Source organism: Callithrix jacchus, chromosome 12 (assembly GCF_049354715.1).
Source record: "Callithrix jacchus isolate 240 chromosome 12, calJac240_pri, whole genome shotgun sequence".
In the NCBI taxonomy this organism is placed as follows: domain Eukaryota; kingdom Metazoa; phylum Chordata; class Mammalia; order Primates; family Cebidae; genus Callithrix; species Callithrix jacchus.
In genome coordinates, this window is record NC_133513.1 from 22,058,110 (window position 1) to 22,083,771 (window position 25,662).

Below are 25,662 nucleotides of genomic sequence, written 5' to 3' on the forward strand. Positions count from 1 at the left end.
AACCCAGCCATGTGCTTCAGCAACTGGATTCGGAAGGAGGGAAGCCAGTACTGCAGCTCTTCCATACTCCTCAGACCCTCAGCACTACTTTCAGTGCACCTTTCTTGCTACAAAGCATTCCACATGCAGTCAAGTTCGTCTGGTAACTAAAGTTGTTTGCCCATCATCTAATTGAAAATTGGATTTCAGCTGTATATAATATATACAGCCTGTGACAGCACTTTGAATAGCCCAGGCTCTATACAAGCCCCCCAGTCAGTATCCTTCGACTTTATTTTCCAAACCTATTTGTAAGGCTCTGGTGGGCTCCATAACGCAGAAATGCCAAAGCACGGAAGAAACAAGCCCAAGAGCCAACTGGGCAATGTTTTTGAGGTATACTTTTTTTTCCTCTTTTTCTTCCAATTAACTGCATTCGTCTGTTTTCATAGGAGGTATACTTTTTAATGAGGAAAACGTCACCCCTTAGATTTCCTTGCAGCCCCTACCTGGTCCTATCCTAAGTAATGAGGGAGGAAGAGAAAAGAAAATTCCAGTTCACTGAAGAAATCTCAGAAACCTCTCCCTAATTAGAGAATATAGACATGAATTCCAGAGCCTTTGCAACTGAAAAGAAAAAGAAGGTCTACTCCCACCACCATGCTTATTTTTACAAGATACCAACATGAGGCTGGGAATCTTTGGGGAGGCCATCAGGGCCTCCATGAAAGAAATGTGTAAGATGGCCAGTCAAGAGCTTTCCAGAATGTAAACAATAACTAGACAGAAAATACAATGGAAGGAAGCTAAGGGTCATAAGTGGTCTAATCATGCGTCTAGAGTGTTAACAGGCAGATGGGAATTCCCAGGGATCATGTTAGTCTGAGCTTCTTCCCCCATCCCCAATTTGGCACAGAGGAGCTGTGACTTAATGAAAGGTCATGTATGACCATGCCAACCCCCATCTCCTATTTTCTGGTTTCCCTGCATCACTCACCTAACATTCCTTTGGAGAACCTTAAAAGAGTTTGTAATGTTTGAGCACTTATGTGTCTTAGGGACTTTATCAACGCTTTTAAATTCTAGCACTCTGACGGAAGCAAGAGTTTTTTTTTTTTTTTTTTTTAATTTTACAGATAAGTAAAAGGAAACTTAGAGGTTCACTATCTTGCGAAAGGTCAGATAGCAGTGGCATTCGACAGTTAAAGCTAGACACAGCTTGTTTCCTTTGCCTTACTCACTGTGATACTGTTAAATCTAGGGGTCATGCATTTAATATAGTGCTTAACTTCACTTTTTATTCCTCATGAGAATTCACATCAGTTGCTAAGGTTAGACTATTTTGGCAGTGGCCCTGTGAAGACTTACTTGCTCATTGCCTCTAAGCACTGAGACCCCTAAAAGCCACCCTATTCAGTTTGGTATGTGGGAGGTCAACACTCATGTTTGGAGTCTGAAGATCCTGTACTTATCTTGATTATTTTTCAAAGAATAAAAATTGTTACTCAATATGTTGGCAGAAGCTCCCAGTGGGTAAATTTTGCCCCAGAATAAAGTCACTTTTTTTTTTTAGAAATATCAATAATCAAGTAAACAAATTTATTAAATCCAACAGCAGGTAACCTTCCAAATAAAAAACATTAAAGGAAAAAATGTAGACATCAAAGACAAAAATGTGTGTAACAAGTCAATAAAAATACTCAAGGGGCCATTTGGAGAGTGCAACAGTGCAGCGAATACAAACAAAAGTATTAACTTTTGTTAAGTTTGTACAACCTCAACAAATAGACACACTGGTCACAAACCAAGAGGGATTCACAAAGGTGGAGGGTCACATGAGCAGTGGACTCATCACCTCAGCGGCTTAAGGCAGGGTATATCTGTGGGACCAATTCATCTAAGCCCCATTTGCCTATTGCTTTACATTCCCCCTTTAAAACCTAGAGTCAAAAAAAAAAAAAAATAGAGTCATATTCATTAGTGCAACAGGTAAGAGCAATTAATCACAGACAGGGCTGGGGAGCAAGGTCAGAGGGAAGACACTTCTCCCAGAGCAAATGTTTGCGTGTCAGTGGGGATGAAAAACCGCAGCAGCTGCTGAATGGCTTCCTTTGGCAATATCCAAGATTTGTGTTGAAAGAAGCAGGGACGTTAGATGGGTGGTGGAAGTAGGTATCTATGAGATAGGCTGGGTTTCCAAGAAGAATAGGGAGGACATGATGCCCAGCACCTGAATCAGAATTAGAACCCAATGGTTATGCAAAGCTATTTAAACTATTTTGGCTTCTGGAACCAGTGCTCAAGAATCTATTTTGTCTTTTGAAAAGGGGGAAAACCCCTGCTGATCCTCACCAACATGCAGTTCCAGTCCAGTTTAAACTGGATATGTAATTACGGCTTACCATGAGAATAAACTGAAGGTAGGTGGATGGGAACCTCCTTTAAATGATCAGAAAACACACTGTGGAATAAGGAGGATCAATGTTGCTTTTCCTCAGTGAGTCCCAATTAACACAATTCAACAGCCTAACAGTCCTTTCAGCTGTTTAAACAAGATACTGCTGGAGTCCTCCAAGGAAGATCTGTCATTTACCAAGATGTTCAAGTCCCCCAAGGAAGACCTTTGTCAGTTACCAAGATGCTCAAGTCATAGCTAACCAAACATGAGAGAAAGAAAAAAATAGCAAAGCAGTCAAGTAAAAGGCAACAAAAACCTAGCAGCAGCTTCTTTCCATGCCTTACTTTATAATTGCATAATTGAATCTAACTTTTGGGCTTTGCTACACTGAAGACCTCATTTGGAATCTGGCAAACTGAACACTCGTAAATGGTGTAAAAGTAATTGTGGTTTTTGCCTTACTTTTGCACCAACCTAACAGATCTGTTTTGGTTTGCAAACTTGTAGACAAGTTCTTACCCCAGTAACTTCCCACCTCTGTTTAATATAGTTTGGCAGGGTATATAGTATATGAGGCCATCAAGTGTACTATGGGGTCCCACATCCTACAGCCTCCAGCATTCGGGACTAAATTTTGGCACCAGCCCCTGGAGATCAATAGTGCTTCAAAGACTAATATTCTGTGGCTTAATCCTTTCTTACTTTCCAAAAAGACTAGTTTGTGCCTTCCTTAGGAAGTTTAATATTGAAAACACTGTCTTGTGCATTTTCAATTGTTATTTTCTTGGGCACGGAGGTTTGGTTAAAATTTAGATCTTCACCCAGCTCTAGATTCGTCTTCCCTTATCAGAAGGGCAGACATGGGTTCCTGGACCCAACTCCCACAGGTGGGCAGCACTTCACCTGCTGAGACAACCAGCTGAAACACAGCAAAGGCCCTTATAGGAGGTGGGATTAGAATGATACATTCGGATTTGGCAAGGATGGGGGAAAGCGCATGCAATGAAGCAGCACGTCATCTCATACCAGCCTTCTAATAAATTGCTAAAGAAACATCACAGAAGCTCACAGACAAAGCCATTTGTCAAAACCAAGTTATTTCTTATTTCCCAACGGTTTGTTGTCACCCTCAGATGCTGCCAATTTCCAAAGTGGCATCCACATCCTGCCCCTCTCCACATCACCCTGATGTTATATTGCTAAGCAAGGAGTATACTAGCTTACCTGAGGGGCACGCATTCGGTCTCTTTCACAGACTTACTGCTCACTCATTAAGTGGCAAACCTATTTCTAGGTTGAAAGGAACAAGGCTTTTCATTTCCCAGAAGTATAACTTCAAACACTACACACATCTCACCTTGGATCCCTTTGCAGAAAAAAACTGCATTTCTTGTGGTCATGAGAGCATTGGCCCAGAGCTACTGCAGAAGCTTGAAATCTTTGCTGAGTATCAAGTACTCAAACTTGGAAGGAACTTGTAAGTCCCTCCCTGACTGCTCCCTTTTCTGGCTTCTCCTTTGCAAATGGATTAATATAACCAAAAAATAACTAAATGGCTTTTGTGGTGGGGGATGAGGAAGCTAAATAGTTAATTTTAAAAAACAACAAAATCCACCCACTCTAGTATAACTAATGCATGGAATGTCTTCTTACAGGATGGGGAAGGAACCTAGTTTCTCCAGAGTACTCAGGGTCCTGGGTTGCCTTCCTCTTCTGCGTGCCTCTCTCTCTGATACACCCTGATCTGGGATGGAAAGGGCCTTATCTGGCCAAGAGCAGCCTGCCTTTTCCCTCAGTCAACCACTACCCAATCCAGAACCAGAAAAAATGAGTTGCAAACTGGCTCAATAAAAAAGCGGCCATTTTAAAACCTCAGTCTGGGTATCCCTGCTACAGAAGATCCTACAGAACCTGCTGGGACCCCTGGAGACTTATTCAGGAGTCTTATTTAGCTAGAACAGCAGCCAGGCATCTGGGGCAATACTGTACCCTGGATGAGCTTAAAGTTTCCCATTTGCCCCTGTGAAAGAGGAACTGTCAGGATTAGGATTAAAAAAATTCCAAGTATGTTCCCTATTGTCAATATCAATTTTAGAAAAATACTGACTGCCAAAACTCTTTAATCCTTAAGATGGGAGCCCAGAGCTGTAAGCTATTCACAATGGAACTCAAAACATGCAATTCCTGCCCAGGCTGGGAAACATTCCTGGGAGGTAGAGGGGTATTCGTTAGGGGAGAAACCTCCAAATGTTTAATAGACAAAGTCTCATCACCTCAAAAGTATAAAATATTTTTATAAGTTTTTATTTAAAAGATTCCCTTTTTAATCTGTTCCAAAGTGTTGGAAGCTGAACTATACAAGTTCCTGCCACCCATCCTTCCAGTACAGTTTTCTGAGGACATACTTTTTAAATGGAAAAATAACAGGAGGACCCTCCAACTGAAACTGGGTAGGACCAAAGTCAGCTCCTCAGGCCCCTCTGGCAGTTTGGCCAAAGCTGGCCTTACGGAGCTGGCACGTGGAGAAGTCTGGGGAACCAGGCCCTCCCTCCCGTGAGGAAAGGGCTAAGCCAACTCCTCTTTAGTGAAAATGGTCCAAATTCAGATCCAGAAGCCTCCATTATGGCATTCCCTGGCACTCTTATACTTTATACATTGAAGGCAGCTCCCTCTTTTATGGCCAGTTTAAACAGGCAAAGAAACAAAGGAATATAGATACATATATGTGTATATATATATATTTTATATAGGTAAAATATATACATATTTTATATATGTATATATACATATTTGGGGGTAGGGAAAGGAGAGGAGGGTCATGTAAACCTAAACAGTCATCACATTACCCCAACTGAGCCTGACTTTAACAAAAAGATAATAAATAACTCCTGGGGGTTACGTGACAACATGGGTGCAGCAAGAAGGGAAAGGGCACAAATTTAACTATTAAATACACTTTGATATTTGTTTGGCAGAGTTCAGGCCAACCCCAGGCTTCTGCCCTTGCCAGACAAGTAAGCTGATGATACTCAAAGAAAAAACTAAACTAAAAAAAAAAACAAACTTAAATTCAAGCAGAGCTCCATACCACAGTTTTCCTTCAAGTCAGTTGGCCGGCAGACAGTTTCCCGACCACCAGGAACAGAAACTTTGGCTCCAAGGCAAATGAAACAAACAAACAAAAAAAAGTATTTCCACTTACAACATGAAAATACAGAAACTTCATCAAAGAAAGAAAACTATCAAAGAAGTCTACTTCCAGCAAAACTGAGGTAGCACTGCTTTCTCTGCATTCAATGCTTAAGTGGTTCTCAGTACGTGTTCTTAAAAAATGCTCACTTGACTGACAGGTGCAGCATGTTGATGGATAAACTCAACATGAAATGCAATAGGTCAAAGAAGGAATGAATGAGCAAGAAGTGAGGGAAATACGGGTTCTGGATAAATTAGCTTAAAGGGGGGTTGTCACCAGACTACAAATGCTCTTGGCTGGCCATGGCTCTCCAAGAGCTCTAAATTGCCTGGTAATTAATGCAATGTGGCTAACAGTTAACACTGCTATTCAAATCTGTGTAAATCTTTAAAAATAATTATTACAACCTAAATTCAACCATGTAAACAGCACTACACACAGTACAGACCTGCCCTGAAAAACAATATGCAAAACTGAGATCTGGCACTGTATCATTTTGTAATGTTAATTCAACCTAACAGTCCCATCCCCCCTCCCTGTTCTAAACCCTCCCCCACAAAAAAAAAATCTAATTTGTGCAAGAAATGGCAGGCTTATTCTATCTGAAGGCTTCAAAAAAAGATACACAACATGTAGCCAGGTTCAAATATTTTGGGAGATCTCCCCCCAAAACAGAAATAACCAAAATAACCAAAAAATGAAGAAAGTGCCTAAAACTTGATACAGCATTTTAGAGCCCTTTCAGATACAAGGCAGAGAAAGGTGTAAAGTAGAAAATATCCGGATCTTCAGTAATTTCCAAAAAGGTCCAATCCCTCGGTTGGCTGCAGGGCAGCGGGCAGATCCTTGCTGCTGCTCCTGGGACAGAGCCACTAAGTCTGCTCCTCGGGACACAAGCCCTCGGGCCCTGAGCTGAGTGCACCTCTCCCTTCCCCTTCTCTTTTCCTTCGCTCCATTTCCCACTCCACAAAGGTGTCAAAGAGACTTGGCCAGGCCTCATCTTCACTATAGTTGCTGAGGTCAGGGCCAATCACCTGAGTGAAGTTAAGGAACATGTTCCAAGTGTCCCTGGAGATGCCTTTGATCCCCGAGGGGTTCTCTGTTAGGAAGTTTAGCCATTGGTCCAATACCGGAGGATTGTTCTGGGTAAAGACTAGTTTCCACAGGGCAATGGCTATTTCCCGATGCAGTGACCGCTGCCCTTCTTCAGAGTCCAGGCCAAACTGAAATGTAAACCGATAGAGATCCTTGAATTTATCTTCTTGTTTGGCTTCTGTTAAGAGGCTAGGGAACCGTGCACAGATTCCGTCAATGCTGTCTGCACTTATTGCTTTGCAGCCATCAAAAAACTCCTTCCTGCAACAGAAAGAAGAAAGTACAATTAATAATTACAAACGATACCATTTAATTTACTGAGCAGTAATATAGCATAGTAATTAAGAGTAGGGCTTTCTGCCAGATGGTCTGGATTTGAACTCCAACTCCTCCAACTAATTAGTCTTATTTCCTTATTGGTCAAATGGTAAAAATACCACCTTCATACGGTTTTGGTGAGGACTAAACAAATTAATACTCTGCTGCTAACAGTGCCTGGCAGACAGTGGGCAGCTGATAATGGTTCATTTATTCATTCATTCATCTTCCCGAAGCTAAAATCAAGTCTCCTGCTCCCTCCCGTTTCTCTCTCTGCAATAGCGATTAAGCTGTGGATTCTTTCTGCTTCCAGAGGAGGAGGCTTCCTGCTTCCCTTCTGATTCTCTATGGGTTGTTTGTTTGGGGTATATTTTTAGTGATTGCCAAGGGAGACTTTTGGGGCCAAGGATTCCGAACCTGGGTAATTCTACCACCAGAAGTCAAAATTCTAATGTTAAAAAACAAAAATTATGTATGTATTTTTAACATCTATACAACCTTTCAGCATGGTCTCACGTTGCTCATCTTCTCAGGGACTGCAGTACCTGCTGCAGAGCTGAGGCCGCTGAGGTCTGGAGGGTAACCTATCTGGGGTCGGGGGCATGCAAACTAGAAATTGTACGGCTGGGTCTCAAAGCCAGTTCTTACTCATAACCCCATGCTCTACAAACCACATTCTATAGGGACACATGATCAGAACAATATGCACAGCTACTGCTTAGTAACTGGGGCCAACTGGCCTTGTTACACACAGGCCTGGCTGAGGGCGGGCAATATGCTAAGAACTAAAAAGGGCAAGTGGCTTCATGGAGGGAGAGAAGCATATCCCAAAGGCACTTACTGTACTGGCACTCACAGTGCCTGCCACATGCTGGGCATACAATAAATATGGAGTGAGTGAACTGACACATAAAGGAATAAAAGAAAAGAAAGGTCCAAGACAGCAGTAGGGCTGAGTGGCAACTTGGCGACCTGGCTCACCCTGACTTATTCTTCATTTAAGGCAAAGATGAGCCATGCTCAGTTACTCAGAAGCTGCCTAATAATGCTAGGATAGGCCTGAAATTTGACCTACAAATTAGGCAAAAGCATTGTTCTGGAAAAAAAAAAAATGTGGTCCACATAAGAACCAGCATCTTTATCAGAATGCAAATGCTTGGGCCTTCCCCACTGAGATTCCTATTCAGTAGGTCTGCTGCAGAGCCAGGTAGATACATTTTAAACCCCTAGAGTCCAGAGGGGCTTCTCTGATCATAACCACAACTTGGCTCAAAACATTTAAGCTTTAGAGAACCTAGTCAGAAAAATAAAAACTCATCCAAAACCCTATGAAGCCAACCCAGTCCTATCCTAGCTGGGCACCACTGCCCGACAGTGTTCTCTTTCCTCCTCTGCTCACCTGGTGACATAAAGCACTTGTGACTAACCTTGTGAATTTGCACATGGTTGCAGCCTGGAACTTCCAAGCTAAGAGCAGCACTCGAAATTCTGTGGGGTCGACACACAGGTCATTGCAAAAGCGCTCCATCCCTTCCTCCAAAATTGCATCTTCCCGCTCATCCTTGTAGCGCCTGAACAGTTCTTCCAACCTCTGCAAGGAAGACTCCTCGGCATTGGACTTGGACTCCCTCCCAGCATCTCCCGAGGACATTGGCAGCTGGCAGGCCTCGGTGGCAGCCTCGGCCTTCTTGGTCCCATTGACGAGGATATCTCCACCTGGCTTGCCACAGGGTGGTACCTGCTCCTCACGGTGGCCTGCACCCCGCCTGCTGTGTGACTTGTTGCTGGGGTCACGGTCTCCATTCTTGCTGCCCAGAGTCGATGAGGGATTCTTGCACTTGGTGACACACTGGCCCATGGTGCTGGTGGCCCAGCCTCTAGAGTGGCCCCCTTTGGATTGGATGCCCTCGCTGCCACTGGCCCATGTACCTCAACATGCCATCAGCCAGAGGAGCCAGCCAACCTGGAAGGAAATTAGAAAGCCATCACTTCTGGGCAGGAGAAATGGGGTATGGACCCTACCTTCTAGGAACTGCGCACTGGTTCACCGGTCTATTTCCATGAGCCAACAATGAACCAAGGGAGAGACCCCAAGTTCATCATCTCCTTCACAGGCCAGCTCTGTAACTTCACCTTGGCGACGCAGTGGCTGGGGCACATATGGAGAACCAATGAGGGAAATTCCTAAAATTCTTAAGGTAAAATCGGTTTCAAAGAGGCTGATTCATATGTAGAATGCATCAAAGACTACAGTTTGACAGGAATATTCCAGAGGAAATCTGTCTTGCCAACTTGCCATCATGTAAGAAAAGTTATGTGGACTTGGATTAAGCCAGAAGGCACAAAGAAAGGGTTCATCTTCTAGTTCCTAATGCCAACATTCTCAGATTTTCTTTTTAAGTAGGATGAGTAAGGAGGAGAGGTGGCCATATTCAGAACAACAGTCTCATAATGGCCTAACGACGAGGTTGTCAAGACTACAAGCAGGGGCCTAAGCCAAGTAGCAAAGTGAAATTTGCCTCTGATCTGTCCAGATTCCTTTCTGGGCCTATCTGGCACCAAGGTGAAATGCCCTTTCTCTGCCCTACTCCATCCACCTATAGAAACCATCCACCAAGCCTGTACTCCAAACCAAGTTTTTCAACCAAGGAGCTTCTTTTTCTCCCCCACATCCTCAGCAAGGCTGTACTTAGAATGGAAGCCAAGTTACAATAAATGTGATTGTCCTGTAGGGCCTATGGGCTGAGTTGTCCAAAGAAGCATTTCTCCACTTTAAAAGAAGGACTGGGGCTGGGTGCAGTGGCTCATGACTATAATCCCAACATTTTGGGAGGCCAAGGTAGGTGGGCAGATAGCTTGAGTTCACGAGTTCATGACCAGTCTGAGAGACATAGCAAGAGCCCGTCTCTACGAAAAATAGAAAAAAATTAGCCAGGTGTGGTGATGCACGCCTGTAGTCCCAGCTACAAGGGAGGCTGAGGTGGGAAGATCAACTGAGCCCAGGTCACAGCTGCAGTGAGCTGGGATAATGCCACTCCACTGCAGCCTGGGTGACAGAGTAAGACCCCGTGTTAAAAAATTGAAAAAATTACTGGTACAAAAACAGGCACACAGACCAATAGAGCAGAATGGAGAGCCCAAAAATAAGGCCGCACATCTACAACCATTTGATCTTCAACAAAGCTGACAAAAACAAGCAATGGGGAAAAAGACTCCCTATTCAATAATTGGTGCTGGGATAACCAGCTAGCCATATGCAGAAGACCAAGGCTGGACCCCTTCCTCACACCATATACAAAAATCAACTCAAGATGGATTGAAGACTTACATATAAAACCCCAAACTATAAAGATCTTAGAAGATAACCTAGGCAATACCATCCTTGACACAGAACCAGGCAAAGATTTCATAACAAAGATACCAAAAGCAATGGCAACAAAAGCAAAAATTGAAAAGTGAGATCTATAACAATTAAACTTAAGAGCTTCTGTATAGCAAAATAAACTGTCAAGAGAATAAATAGACATCCTACAGATTGGGAGAAGAAATTTGCAAACTATGCGTCTGACAAATGTCTAATATCCATTATCTATAAGGAACTTAAGTTTACAAGAGAAAAACAACTCCATTAAAAAGTGGGCAATATACATGAATAGACACTTCTCAAAAAAAGACATACATGTGACCAAGAAGCATAGCAAAAGAAGCTCAATATCACTGATCATTAGAGAAATGCAAATCAAAACCACAATGAAATACAATCTCACACCAGTCAGAATGGCTATTATTAAAAGTAAAAAAAAAAGTAACAGGTGCTGGTAAGGTTGTAGAGAAAAGGGAACACTTATACGATGCTGGTTGGAGTGTAAATTACTTCAACCACTGTGGAAAGGAGTATGATGATTCCTCAAAGAGCTAAAAACAGAATTATCATTCAACGTAGCAATCTCATTATTGGGTATATACTCAGACAAATCAAAGCCATTCTAACATAAAGACACACACATGTGAACATTCACTGTAGCACTATTCACAATAGCAAAGATGTAGAATCAACCTAAATGCCCATCAATGACAGGTTAGATAAAGAAAACGCAGTATATATACACCATGGAATGTTATGCAGTCATAAAAAAGAACCAGGTCATGTCTTTTGTGGGAACATGGATGTAGCTGGAGGCTATGATCCTCAGCAAACTAACACAGGGACAGAAAACCAAATAGCACATGTTCTCACTTATAAAGTGGAAGCTAAATGATGAGAACTCATGAACACAACGAAGGAAATGACAGACACTGGGTTCTACCTGATGGGGTAAGGGTGGAAGGAGGGAGAGGAGCAGAAAAGACAAGTACTGAGTTCTGGGCTTAATACCTGGATGATGAAATAGTAAGTACAACACACCCCCATGACACGTTTACCTGTGTAACAAACCTTAAAATATACCCCCAAACCTAAAATGAGAATTTAAAAAAGTTCACCATAAATAAATAAATGCTCAAAATATTCAGGAAAAAAAAAGAAAAAAACTGAAAAAAATTGGGAAAAGAAAAAAGGACTGATTTACTCAACTATAATCTCTAAATGGTAGGATAATTGCTAGATGAAAAAGAAAAGTTTGCACTGATACATAATAAATTCATCATGGTGGCTTATTAATTATTTATATAATTTAAAAGTGTTTTTTTAAACAAATTGCTGGACATTTTGCCAGAGGTAAGATGATTTCTCCAAGATGACTCTGTCTACCCAGGACTCATATTCCTACCTTCAACTGGTTTGTTGGAAAATCCATATACAATTTAGTATTTATAAAACTTTGCCAACTGCTATAATAATGGCAGCCACTGATATTATGTTGTTAATGAAACATGGACCAGGAGCCACAAGTGCAATAGGAAACAGACATTAAACAAAAGTCGACATCAGTCACCCAGGCCTCCCCGGTTCTAGGGAGATTTCATGGACCTCTATGATCCAATCTGAATGATCCTAGGGAACAGGCAGTGGGACAAAAGGGTGGTTTTTATGATGGCTGCAGCTGTAAACTTTACCTAAAATACTTGTCTTCCTCCAAATAGTGCCTGGATAAATTGGGGGTTGTCTTCAAGAGGAATTCTCTCTGAGGATAAGCTCTGATTATACAGTAAGTTTAAAATGAAGAGCACAATCATTCCTGTAGTTATTAGAGATGATCATATCAAGGCCTGTCCCATTCTCCAATCTCAGAGAGAAAAATGACAGAAAGACATTTTCCAAACATGTCCTCAAAGACCTGTAGCAGTTTTACTTAGGCATCTTAGACACTGAAGCTCTTAGAAGAGCTTTTGGGATGGAAAGTAACCACCCTAAGGAAGTTCTTTAGAAGACTTTTTATGCTTTAAGACTACAGCTAGTAAGCCATAAGTACAACTCATTACAATTTCAAATGGCAAGGGGTTAATTCTTGGAAGACCATGGTACAAGGGAAGCAACTGTGCAAGCTGAATTATCTCAAAACAAGGACTGTACCATGTGGAGGGCCTGGTTTCCAGATTTGTGTTTCTAAAGACTAGAATGCTGAAAGAAACAAAAGGCCCAAACTTACACAAACCCCACATGCTCACAGACTGGCAACTCTAATTCCCAGGCACGCTGACTCACCAGGGTTTGCTGCTCAGCTCCTGCTGCTGAGGGAGGAATGGGCACCCAGTGAGATAAGAGGATTTCCTGGCCTCCATCTGACCCACCTACCCCAGGCCATTCACCCTGCCCCCACTGGGCAGATGCTTCATCATAGCAGCTTCCTCCAAATCCTGGTGCCAAGGCCTTCAGGTAGGGACAGAACAGATGGGGCTCTCAAAGAGGCCCTAATCCCATTTAGCCAACTGCCCCTTCATGTAAGAGCATCTTTTGATTACCTGACACAGCAGAACCAGCTGAAACCTGAAAGCTTTTAACATGCCCAGCAGATTAAAAAAAGGAGATGAAAATCAGTTCCAACAGATGATCAATCAGCAAATGCCAGAAGGTTGGATCCTTCTTTCATTCTGGTCCCTTTCTTTGAAATGCCCCCATTCCACTGAGTGTTGAGGCGAGTAGTGGTCTAAAGCCAGAAGAAAATATCTCTAGATCTGATGAGTATGGTCCCCTGATTACTCTGATTACTGCCCAATGATCTATCTTCTTCTGTGTCTACTCCCTTCTCTGGGAAAATACTTTTGCTCTCCCAGAGCTTTCCTCAGGTTCAATCACAGTGCCCAACCCCGTGGCCCAGGCTGGCAGCACTTCAAGTGTTTTAAAGTTGAAGGTCTCCCCTAGATTCACTAGCTGTTAGCTAATAATAGCAGTCATCAATTATTGAGCACTTGATATGGTGCCAGGCACTATGCTAAGCACTTTTAGGGACATGAACTCACATATACTCATCATAACCCCATTTAAAACCAAGGAAACTGAGGCTGAGGAAAATAAATTACCCAAGATCACATGTCTGGCTCAAGAAACCATGACATTACCCCTAGGCTAGATTCCTGAGCCCACCCACAGCAGAGCACCTAGAGAGAACACACGACAGACAGGCCCCAAGTTCAGGAGTGACACCACAGCAACCCCAGAGCAGCAAATCTCACTGTCAGCCACTGGAGAAAGAACACATGTCTGTGCTTGGTGTTCAAAAAGGATCTCCTACTCACTGCCCTCTCCGTGGCCCTCCTGCCATGATCCAGGCAGGTACCATGTGCCTGGGCTCAACCCTACCAGATGTGGAAACTAGAATTAGTCCAGATGTCCTAAACCTGTGACGTTTTAGTCCACCAGCATGGTTAAAAGCTCCAGCTCTGAAAAGGAAGGCCAACTGCACCACTGGCTAATTGTCTGATCCTAATGGAAGCCTGAATTTCCACAATCTGCAAAATGGTTTCTGCCTGACGGAGCTCTTGAAAGAATTCAGCGAGGACATGCAGATAAAAGGTACAAGGCTTCAGAGAAAACACTTGATATAACAGCTGTTACTGTATTAGTAGTAGTAGTAGCTCAGTTGCATCTGGTTAGCCTGTTGGAAGTCCCAACTTATCCCATCTTAAAAATGGACTCCAGGCCTCAGATTCCACAGGCCCAACCAGGACTTCCTACCCCTGCACTGAGTCACTGGCCCCGGCTTATTCCAAAACCAATTCTCTTACCGCAGTACTGATCTACTCACATACACCACTACCCAGAAATGCTTGTAGGATCAAACTCTCTGCAACACAGGATTTCCTTGTGATTGATCCTGAATAAAATCAAGCTGAGAATCTGCTGTGCCCAATGGACACTGAATTGCTGGTCATGCCCCGACCCTAACCTGGAGCAGGCTTTCAGCCAGTTCCAAACTCCTTCCCCTCTTCACTTGGTCCCAGCTCTGTAGATCTACAAAAGAAAGGACATCTAGATTTCTACGCAGTTGCTAATTTAATGGAATTGCCTTCCCAGTTGGTCCTCTTCCCTTATCGCTGCCACCTCTGAGGCGGACTGCTTCAGCACAATCTGGATACCTGGCGCCAAACTTTCAGCAGCAACAGAGCAGTATTATTCATGAATACCATTTTGTATTTGTTAGTACATTATGAAAGCTATATACAAACAGGAAACTAAACAAATGGAGACACACCAAGGTCAAGGAGCCTATCTAGGAATGGAGGAAACAGGAGCGCAGTGATGAAAAGGATGAGCTCAGACAAACCAAGACAAAGCATTGCCATTGCCATGGCAGTCTCACCACAGAACTGGAACTGTCCGCGTGGAACTTTAAAACAGGGCAGCTGTACCTCAAAGCACTATTGGGTAAAATAAATGAAATAATGCATGTAAATGCTCTGCTCAATACCTGACACATAGAAAGCATTTAGTTGGTATTAGCCTCTATAATAGTTATGATTATTGTTACAACATCAGTGACAGAAGCAAGTCTCCCTTCTCCTAGAATGGTGCTCTTTGCAGGAGCCAGCCCAGATCTCCCGTGGCGATTCAGGTCTGCTCACAGTAAGTGACCATTCTCCTGCTTCAGCAAGGGGCAAAAATGGGTTGAATGGAGCCAAAGAGAGGGAGGGATGTGGAGAAAGAAAAGGCAGAGAAAAGAAGGAAAAAACCCCCACAAACTGGGGAAACCTACTTCTAGGCTTTTTTTCTTTTCTACTTAGAGCTTTGAGGGTTTACCTGAAAGACCAAAGACAGCAATTCTGCTTAGCTTCTGCTGGACCAAAATCAACCTCCAGCTTCTCTCCCTCAGTCTCAGTCCAGCTGCTCTGGCTCTCCCTCCCTCCTCTGCACATCAGCCTCCAGACTCTTTCCTCCCCTGTGCCAGCACTGGCCGCTGTTCCTGGGGATGGGCTTGGCTGGCTGCCTGGCCCTAGGCCTGGAGCGGCCACTGCAGGGCCCACAGGGCAATCCCAGAGGCTATAGTCCCTGTGTTGCTTTAGCTCCAAAGAGGGATCAAGAAATTGCTCCTAACTCCTAGGCAGATCATGAAATGACAACCAGGCAAGTCCCTGTCTTCTAGGGGCTTAACCTCAACTGCGTCTTATAGAACAGAACCACCACAGAGGGCAAACCCACACTGAGACTGTGCAAATGCAGACAGGAGAAGGAGACAGAAGTGTGAACTACTCCAACAGAAAGAAAGGTAGAGAAGGACTGAGGAAGTGAAATCAGCATCTGTGCAGCCTGGGGCTACATGCTTCACATTCATCATCACCCTCAAGCCTCACAACAACCTCAAGAAATGAGCTGTTGCAGCTTTGATAGATTAGGAAACAGGTCTCTTAACTACCAAGCAGTAAGACTGAAAAATAAAACAAGTCTGGCAGACTTTCCATCGGGAAGTTTCAGAGAGAAGGCAGGTCTCTTATTCTGGTCCTTGAATGTCTATAAGCATGACATGAAAGGAAGGAGGAAGAGGGCTGATATGGTTGGTTCATGTCATTAATGTATATTAATAACAATAGTATAAAAATAATTATATTATTAAGGTTTTCAAAATGGGGAAATTACAAAATAAAATAATTACATATATTTACTGACATGAATTTTCATGTTTAATCCATGACTCTAAAAGGAAAATAATATAATCTTCATTTTACAGAGGGAAGAAGTGAATAGAGCTTAAGGGAGGTGGCCTGGGGTCACATAGTCAATCTACGGAGGAGAAGGGTTCAAATCCAGGCAGTCTGACTCCAAACTGGCCACTTTCTGTCACTGGTCTCACTACTGTTCTCTGCTATGATGTGTGCCGGGATATACCCCTACCCTTGAGGAGGTACCAATGCCCCAAGAAGAAATTGTCCAACATTCTATCAGCACCTAAGTATGTTCCTGAGGAACCAAGTCAATAGGAACAGAGTGCACCCCCAGGAAGCCTTTGATTCTGGTTTGGAATCCCCCTGAACAAGATGTGCTCTCTAGCAAGTCACTTAACCTCTCTGAGTTTCTGTGACCCAACATTAAAGTGAGGGGTCTGAGTTAGTCTTTCCAAGGTCTAATATTCTGAGACTACCATCATCTTTTTTGGCATTCAAATTTAGGCCAAAGTTCTACATTTGCAACCCTCCTGAGGACAAGCACCTTGCCTCCTTGGTAAACTGATCTCACACTTCTCCTTGCCCAAGACTATCAGAGCTAAAGAAAAAGCGGAAGTCTAAAAGCAGAGGGAAAGCAGGGCTACTCCAATCTGAACAAGGGGTGATAGGAAACACTGGTTTTGCAGCCTTCCCTCTCCTTAACCATCTTAGTTTGATCTCTGCAGAGTCAGTAATAGGCCAGACATGGAAAACAGAGTCACGCAAACTGACTGGAGCTGGCTGGGTCAGGAAGCCCATTCAGAGGAATACCATGGTGGCTACTGATGGGCAGCCTGTCGCCCAGGAACAGAGACTTGTGAAATGAGGAGCTAAAAAAACAGGAGGCAAATGCTGGCACCAAAAGTCAGTGTCAGCAAGGCACTTGAGATCTGCTCTGAGCTTCCTTGACAGAAGGGACCAAACCATTCCACTCCTCCATTCTGTTCCCATCTAGAGTCTATTCAGCAGCAAGAAACCATGCTGGTGTGCCTACATATGAGCAACATAAAAAAATCCACCTTTTCAACTTTTATCTAAATAGTTTGTAGAGCTAGCTGGGTACATGTTTTTATTTCTTCCTACATATGCCAGATACCCGAAGGCCAGAGAACATGAGTACATGAGTTCCTCAGACAGCTTTTCTACAGCTGCCAGGGGCTGAAGGGGCTGTTCTGGCACAGCCATCCTCCAGAGAGTCTCCAGGCAAGACCACAGTAGCCCCTCGATCCCACCTGTCAGCCACAGACTGTAAATGACCTGAGAAAAAAGATGGAATATGGATGGTGTCCATTTGTAAACTACTTCCTAGAAAGTAAATGTGCAAAAATAACAAGGCAAGATTGAGGGAACAGTGTAAATGCAGAGTTGCTGCTGCCACTTCCAACTTAGGACTTAAAAGATCACCTTTGGAGATTAGGTCTTACCCAGAGCCACTTGGGAGGGAAAGCCATTCCCTCTGCCAAAGCAAACTAGACCCGTCTGCTTCTATTTTCCAACTCTTAAAAGACTTTTTGTCCTAAAATGTACTGCAGCAATAAGCTAAGACAGCAGTTCCAGTTAGGGCTGGGGAGGAATCCATGACTTTTTACATCAACCAATCTCAACAGTGCACAAGAAAAGTGGGAGAAAGGAAGAGAGAAAGGGGGTAGGGAGGAGAGAGAAAACTTTTGAAAACTGGCTATATTTCTATAAAAATCATCTTAGATCACATGACTAAGACCAGCCAGTTTAGCATAACGTCTCTTTGAAAGTATTCTCACCGTTCCTTATGTTGTACCCTTTGAATGCACTACTAAGAATCTATGTCCAGTTGACTGAAGCCAGTGTGAGCTGGCTAGAACAAATGCCTACTTGCCAAACACAGGCAAGCCAACACATACTATAAAGTTTCCAAATACCAAATAATGAACCATTTTTTTTTGGTCTCTGGGCTTCTGAACTGAGCTACATGTTTAACCCCAGATAACTCAAAATAACCAAAAAAGGGCCATATCATATCACTGACCCACACTTAAAATATTTTTTGCTGCCACTATTGATCTGGGCACTTCTAACTACCCACTTATGTGCAGAGGGGCATCATTAAGAGGCACCAAATTTCTAGGTTGGTCACTCTTTGTTTTCACACCAGCTTTTCCAGTGACTCACCCTGTTTCAAAGCAGAAGGCTGTCTTGGATTTGTGCTGCACGGTACTCTAATAAAGACGGCACGCCTGCTGCACTCTCCATCTCTGGTGAGAAGCTTGCAGCTTGTTTTATTTCTTAGGATGGAGCCTCATTAGACCCACTGAAAGTAAACCACTGATTAGCACTAATTCCCTCCTTCCAGTCAGCATATGGATATCAGCCACCCTGGAGGTTTACCTGATTGTAGCTGATTAGTCCTCAAAACAGCCAATTACCACATCAACTGCTCATTTTTTAGTCACCTTCTGAGAACTTGAGAGTCAGCAACTGACTGAAAATTAGTGAACTGGAGATAAGGTTAGATTTGGGCATCTAAGTAAAAGGCAAGAAAGAAAATTGTAAATGAGTCCAAAGACAAGGAAGGAACACAATATACAGATGATAAATGACTGCATCCAAATGTCTTAAAGGGCACCTGGATGACCACAAATGTAGGCCTCAGATTCACCGTGTGGTAACCAAGCAAGCTCTTAATGCTTGCTAATTCTTAAAAAAAAACTAAATCCATTAAGACCACATTTATCAGCTTTTTCCTAGAGGCCCCGTGATGGAGACTGGCTGCTAACGCCTAATAGTAGACAGGAAGAGGAAGAGGGAGAGAAAAGACCCGTACAATAAAAGAATTCCTGCTTTCAACCACATCAGTAACCTGGTCAGAAAAGTGAGGTCACTAGGCTCTTTCCTGCTGGCAAATTCAAAAGTATGACATAATTATCTTGCGAAGTTTAGAGAGTACAGAGACACATAAAGAAAAAGAAAAGTCAACCACTAATTTCACCACCTACAGTTAACGTTTTGTAGTATATCCTTTCATTCTTTTATGTAAGCACATACAGATGGTACCTATAAATTAATATACATACAGGCACATATTACACAAACAAAACTTCGAAAAACAATGGAGTTTATATTATACATCCTATTTTGCAACTTTTCCACTGAACACTTTTCCACAAAAATCTTCCCCTCTCATAAAATCTTTACCCACAGACTGTATACCCTACTAGTCAGTCAGTCAAAAATGTGGGTGCTACACTGCAGAGGTCAGGAGAGAGAAGCTGAGACTCTCTGTGTTGAAACATTTGTAATAGCCAGACATCTTCTGTTGATGTGGGTACCATTTGTCAGTGTAATCTCTTCCTGTTGGACATTTAGCCTGTTTCCGATGGTTCACTATTATAAACAATACTGGGATAGACTGGGCACAGTGGCTCACACCTGTAATCCCTGCACTTTGGGAGGCCAAAGAGGGCAGATCACTTGAGGCCAGAAGTTCAACACCAGCCTGGCCAACATGACAAAACCGTGTCTCTGCTAAAAATACAAAAATTAGCTGGTAATTTTTGTGGTAATTAGTGACAGTACGAGCTTCTAATCCCAGCTACTCAAGAGGCCGAGGCACAAGAATCACTAGAACCTAGGAGGTGGAGGATGCAGTGAACCAAGGTCATGCCACTGCACTCCAGCCTGGGGCACAGAAAGACCCGTCTCGGGGAAAAAAAAAAATACTGGGATAATAAATATAATATGCAGCTAAAACTCAGCATGTCTATAATTATTTCCTGATAACTGATGGATCAAAGGATATGGAAAGAAAATTACATATATTGTCAATCTGACTTCCAAAAATGTAGTGTCAAGTTATTCTAGCAGGGTATCGGGAGTGCATCTTTCTCTCAAAATCTACTTGTAATATTTACCAACTAATTCAATTTATTTAAAGAAAAAAATCCTTGGTAAAAGGACAGAAGACTTTATATTTAAGAAAAACAAACTGTCAAAGCAGGACAGAAGACAGGTAAAGAAAGAGATCACTTACTTAGCTGAGAATCACATCAAGAAGGCTAACCAATCCAATGAGTCTGGCTCCAAGGATTTTAGGAAAGTGTTGTTAAACGATGGGGGAATGGGGAGAAAAAGAATGTAATCCTAAGGACATCTTTCACTTATATCTAAATTTCCTCAATTTATTCTTTCAAAAGAAGATCAACTTCTCCCTCACACTCCCACCAAGAAAAAGAAAAGGACAAAGATGATGACCATCTTAAGTCTAATGAGTAACAGTCCCCTTATCAAAGGTTTAACATCAGGGGTAGAAGGGTCTGGCACATGGATTGAGTGATTCACATTCCCAGGGAGCAAGAGGCTCATTCAAAAGAGAAATGTGGAGAGACAATGCTTGGAAACGGTTTGATTTAGTGTGGAGACTAACATGGGCTTTCAAGCCGCAGACTGGGTCACAGGACGAACTTGTAACAAACGTGTCTGCCTTTCCAGCATCCAGGCTCTTCATCGGGTGATTATCCAATTTTCACCAGCAGATCCTTCTCCCTCGCTCTCAGCCACCATATGGCTGGGTGGGGTTCATAAAAAATTATGGGACTCATGCCCACCAAGGCCTCACATACATCTGAAAATACAGGACCATCCTGGCCAACATGGTGAAACCCTGTCCCTACTAAAAATACAAAAATTAACTGGGCATGGTGGCACACGCCTGTAGTCCCAGTTACTTGGGAGGCTGAGGCAGGAGAATCACCTGAACCCAGGAGGCAAAGGTTGCATGCAGTGAGCCGAGATTGCGCCACTGCACTCCAGCCTGGTGACAGAGTGAGACTCCATCTTAAAACAAAAAAAGAAAGAAAGAGAAAAAGAAAAAGAAAATACAGGAGGTTGGATATGCTACCAGAAAGAGCCACCAGAGAAAATAAAAATGCCTATTCAAGGGTCACTGTGAGAATTAAATGGTCCCTGCTTATATATGGGGCTCAGCTCAAATGCATGTAGAACCCAAAAATGAAATCACCACATGGAAAGCACCACCAAGAGACAAAGAGAAACTGAGTTTTGAAGGCATTATTTACACCCTGAATCCAACTCTTCCTAGAGTCAAGATCAAAGCCTGAACTTCATAGGTGTGAGCCAACAAACTCCCCTTTGCATAAGTCAGATGTGAGGTTTTCTATCACAACTGAAAGAGTCCCTACCAACACACAGCTCTGTCAGTCAGATCTCTTCCATTCAGAGAGCAAAGAGAGAAAAGACCTAATACCTAGATGTTCTGATTCACGGTTCAGAACCAACTGACTAGGCCACAATTTCTAGTCAATACATCATAGGACCCTTGGCTGAACAACAGGACCCATGATCCCAAGTTCATGAAAGCTGTCAAATAAAAGATGGTATGGCTAACTGGCTAAAAGAGCCTTTCCAACTGCAATGTTTACACCGTTAGGCCCTTCAAGTAGATATGCCACAGAGTACTTTGGCTGCTTTATTCTATTGTGTACATAATTGCTGTCGTCATCTTGTTCCCAAGGAGGAACCCTGTCCCAGCATTCAGACTCCATGTGAAAGGCTGTAAAGCAAAAACCCTCAGAAGTCTTTTTCTGTATGATAACATGATCAAGCTTCCAGCTGAAACAGGTATTTGATCTAAACCGTATCCCATGAAACTGAAAGACCGTATCTGACCTGAACTTGGCTACCCTCTTGGTTTCAATTACTGTCATTGAAACAATTTCTCTTTGATTTTATGTGCCGAAGAGCCTATTTAGAAAGTGTTCAGGTTTCGAAGACTCACAGGAAATGCTCATGTTAGCACATCATTATTGAAATACATTCCCTGCAGCGTAAAACTTGAGGCCCCAAGGTTTAGGCTTTGATTTTTTTTTTTTAAACAGTTACTTATTTTCACAAATGCTCATGTGGCTTGAGGCCCCAGGGTACATTAACATGTGTGAAGATAACCAGATAATTAAAAAATAGAGCTCTATACCTGCTGGAAGGCACTGTGGTACTGCAAGGTTTGCAAAGTAAGACAGCTGATGGTTACTGCTCAGTTCCTGCCCACTTCCCACTCACATGACCTGCCAAAATTGCTGCCACCTAATGGCCATCACAATGCTGTCTATTAAAACCCTGCCCTAGCAGCTATGCCCTATTTTAAGAAACAACATGTTTGTTTATAAGAAAATATTCTAAAATAAAGCAGCAGCATCATAAGCTCTTTCCGTTATCAATAAGTTTGAAAATCCAAAGACAACTATGGGCCCCAGAATAAACTGTGCTCGCGCACAGACAAATGCATCCAACAATAGAGGGTCCATGAATTACACACAACTTTTCTGAATCACCTTCAGTGTCTTGACTGTTCTGCAACCAACATTCGATTCTCATTCTCTCACTCAACCACCAGTTGCACAGATATTGCAGCTCCTTCAGGTGCTCCAGTATAGTCACATGTCTTCCAAAAAGGACAGGACATGCATTGGATGCAAAATGACTGCATTTGTACAGCCCAGCTCTACCAGCTCTCTAAGCACACACTTAACCATCTTCGATCTCAGTTTTCTCACTTGAAAACTAGGGAAATAAAACAAATCACCGTGAACTAAATCACTGTATGCAGAAGAATAAAACTAGACCCCTCTCTTTCACTATACACAAAAATCAAATGAAAGTGGATTGAAGACTTAAATATAAGATATGAAACTACTAGAATAAAACACTGGGAAAATGATCTGAGACACTGGTCTTGGCAAAGACTTTTTGTCTAAGAACTTAAAAGCACAGGCAACCAAAGCAAAAACAGACAAATGGGGTTACATCAAGCTAAAAAGCTTCTACACAGCCAAGGAAACAATCAACAATGTGAAGAAACAACCCACAAAATGGGAAAAAAAAAAATCTACAAACTATCCATCTAACAAGGGATTATTGGCCAGACTACATAAGAAGCTCAAACAACTTAATAGCAAAAAAAAGAATGAAAGAAAAGAACAGTAAAATCTGAGTTTTATTTATTTTGAGACAGAGCCTCACTCTGTCACCCAGGCTGGAGTGCAGTGGCATGATCTTGGCTCGCTGCAACCTCCACCTCCCAGGTTCAAGCAATTCTCTTGCCTTAACTGGGATTACAGGCACAGGCAACTAAGCCCAGCTCGTTTTTGTATTTTCAGTAGAGACGGTGTTTGACCATGTTGGCCAGGCTGGTCTTGAGCTCCTGACTTCAAGTGATCTGCCCACCTGAGCCTCCCAAAGTGCTGGGATTACAGGGGTGAGCCACTGTGCCTGGACCTAATCCGATTTTCAAATGGCCAAAAAATCTGAATAGATGTTTTCAAAAGGAGACATGAAAATAGCCAGTATATGAAAAAATGCTCAACATCACTAATCACCAGAGAAATGTAAATCAAAACTACAATGAGATACTATCTCACCCAAGTCAAAATGGCTTTTATTAAAAAAACAAAACAAAACAAAACAAAGCAAAAAAACAGAATAATGAATGCTGGCAAGAATGTGGAAAAATGGGAACCCTCGTATACTGTTGGTGGAAATGTTAATGAGTATGACCACTACAGAAAACAGTATAAAGGGCTCTCAAAAAAACTGAAAATAGAACCACCAAATGATCCAGCAACTGCACTACTAGATATATGTCTAAAGGAAAGAGAATCAATATACTGGAGATATCTGCACTCCCAGGTTTATTGCAGCAGTATTCACAATAGCCAAAAGATGGAATCCACCTGAGTGCTCATCAATGGATGAATGAAGAAAATATGGTACATATACACGATGGAATATCATTCAGCCATAAAAAAGAATGAAACCCTGTCACATGCAACAAAATGGATGGAACCATAGGTCGTTATGTTAAGTGAAATAAGCCAAGCACAGAAAGACAAAGAGTACATGTTCTAACTCATATGTGAGCTAAAAAAAGTGGATTGCATGAAGAGAGAGACAGTTATACTCTCTAGGTGGTGGTTACCAGAGGCAGGGGAGGGGAGTGGGAGATGAAAAGAAGTTGGTTAGGCCAGGTGCAGTCGTTCACGCCTATAATACCAGCACTTTGGGAGGCCAAGGTGGGTGGATCATGATGTCAGGAGTTCAAGACCAGCCTGGCCAACATGGTGGTGAAATGTTGAAACTCCATTTCTACTAAAAATACAAAAATTAGCTGGGCATGGTGGTGGGTGCCTGTAATCCCAGCTACTGGGGAGGCTGAGGCGGGAGAATCACTTAAACCTGGGAGGCAGAGGTTGCAGTGAGCCAAGACCATGCCACTGCATTCCAACCTGGGTGACGACAGGCCAAGGCTTTGGAAAAAAAGAAAAGGGAGGGGAGGGGAGGGGAGGGAAGAAAAAAGAAAGAGAAGTAGTTGGTTAATGGGTACAAACAGAAGTAAGACCTAGTGTTTGAAAAATCAAAGGGTGACTCCAGTCAACAATATTCTATTACACATTTCAAAACAGCTAGAAGAGAATAATTTAAATGGCATAAAGAAAAGAGAAATATTTAAGGCGATACATATCCCAATTACCCTGATTTGATTTTTACACATAACATAAATGTATCAAATTATCATGTGTCCCAAAACTACATACATTATTTATCAATTAACAAAAAAAAAATCAGATAGTTCTACGATTAAAAAGAAAAGGAAAAAGGTCACTGTGAAGAATAAATGGCTGCTTCATATCAGATGGATCTCAGTTCATGTGCTGATATGTGTTCCATGTTCAACCAATCCAAATGCCACTCCCCTCTAATTCAGCACAACACTGTTTTACTTCTTCACGGGACACACAACTAACTCTCTGAAATTCCAATTTGCTGACTTATTTATGGCCTGCTCCTCCTAACAGCAGGCATTTTATCTGTCTTATTCACCACTTTACCCTGTGCACCTAGGCTATGTGGCACATGGCACCTTAATAAGTATCTGTAGAAGGAATAATAATCACTGATACTTACTGAGCACATGCTCTATACAAGGATTTATCACTTTAAATGTATTAACTCGTGATTTAATAAATGATGAACCTGATGTTTAGCACTTTCTCACACACAATTAGTACTCAATAAATGGTAGCTATTTATACCAATTCAAATTATATGATGATGTTAGCAAACACTCAACAGGAAAGAGTAAAGGGAGCTGAGTCCCAGGAATGCAGAACTCAATTTCAGTTCTCAAGAGCTGATTTTTTTATTTTATTTTATTTTTTTAGAGACAGGATCTGGCTCTGTTGATCAGCCCAGAGTATGGTACCAAAATCATAGCCCACTGTTAACTTCAAACTTCTGAGCTTAAAGGGTCCTCCTACTTCAGCCTCCCAGACAGCTAGGACTACAGGCACATGGCACCACACCCAGCTATTATTTTTATTTTTATTTCAGTACAGACAGGGTCTTGCTATGTTGCCCAGGCTGGTCTCAAACTCCTGGGCTCAAGCAATCTTTCTGCCTCAGTCTCTCAAAGCGCTGGGATTACAGGTATGAGCACTGTGCCCATCCCTGATTCTTAAGGTCTAATTTTTTCTGGACTCCCCCACTTGAAGTACTCACTACCTTCAGAAAGGAGAGAGAGGAGGGGATTGTCTTACTATTCCAATTATTCCTTAAC

The 25,662-nt window shown here is 42.5% G+C and overlaps 1 protein-coding gene across 7 annotated transcripts in view; it reads right to left on the reverse strand.

The window, feature by feature from the left end:
* Nucleotides 1–4,658: 4,658 nt before the first annotated feature.
* Nucleotides 4,659–25,662, reverse strand: part of DCUN1D3 (defective in cullin neddylation 1 domain containing 3) — a 42,473-nt gene continuing 21,469 nt past the window's right edge. For all 7 annotated transcript variants that reach the window (XM_035267149.3, XM_009009291.5, XM_035267148.3 and 4 more), the window contains 2 exons: nt 8,411–8,946; nt 4,659–6,926 (listed from right to left, as the gene is read on the reverse strand). In XM_035267149.3, the coding sequence (XP_035123040.1) occupies nt 6,443–6,926; nt 8,411–8,841 (915 nt within the window). In that variant the 5' untranslated portion in view covers nt 8,842–8,946 and the 3' untranslated portion in view covers nt 4,659–6,442. The remainder of the gene's footprint in view (nt 6,927–8,410; nt 8,947–25,662) is intronic.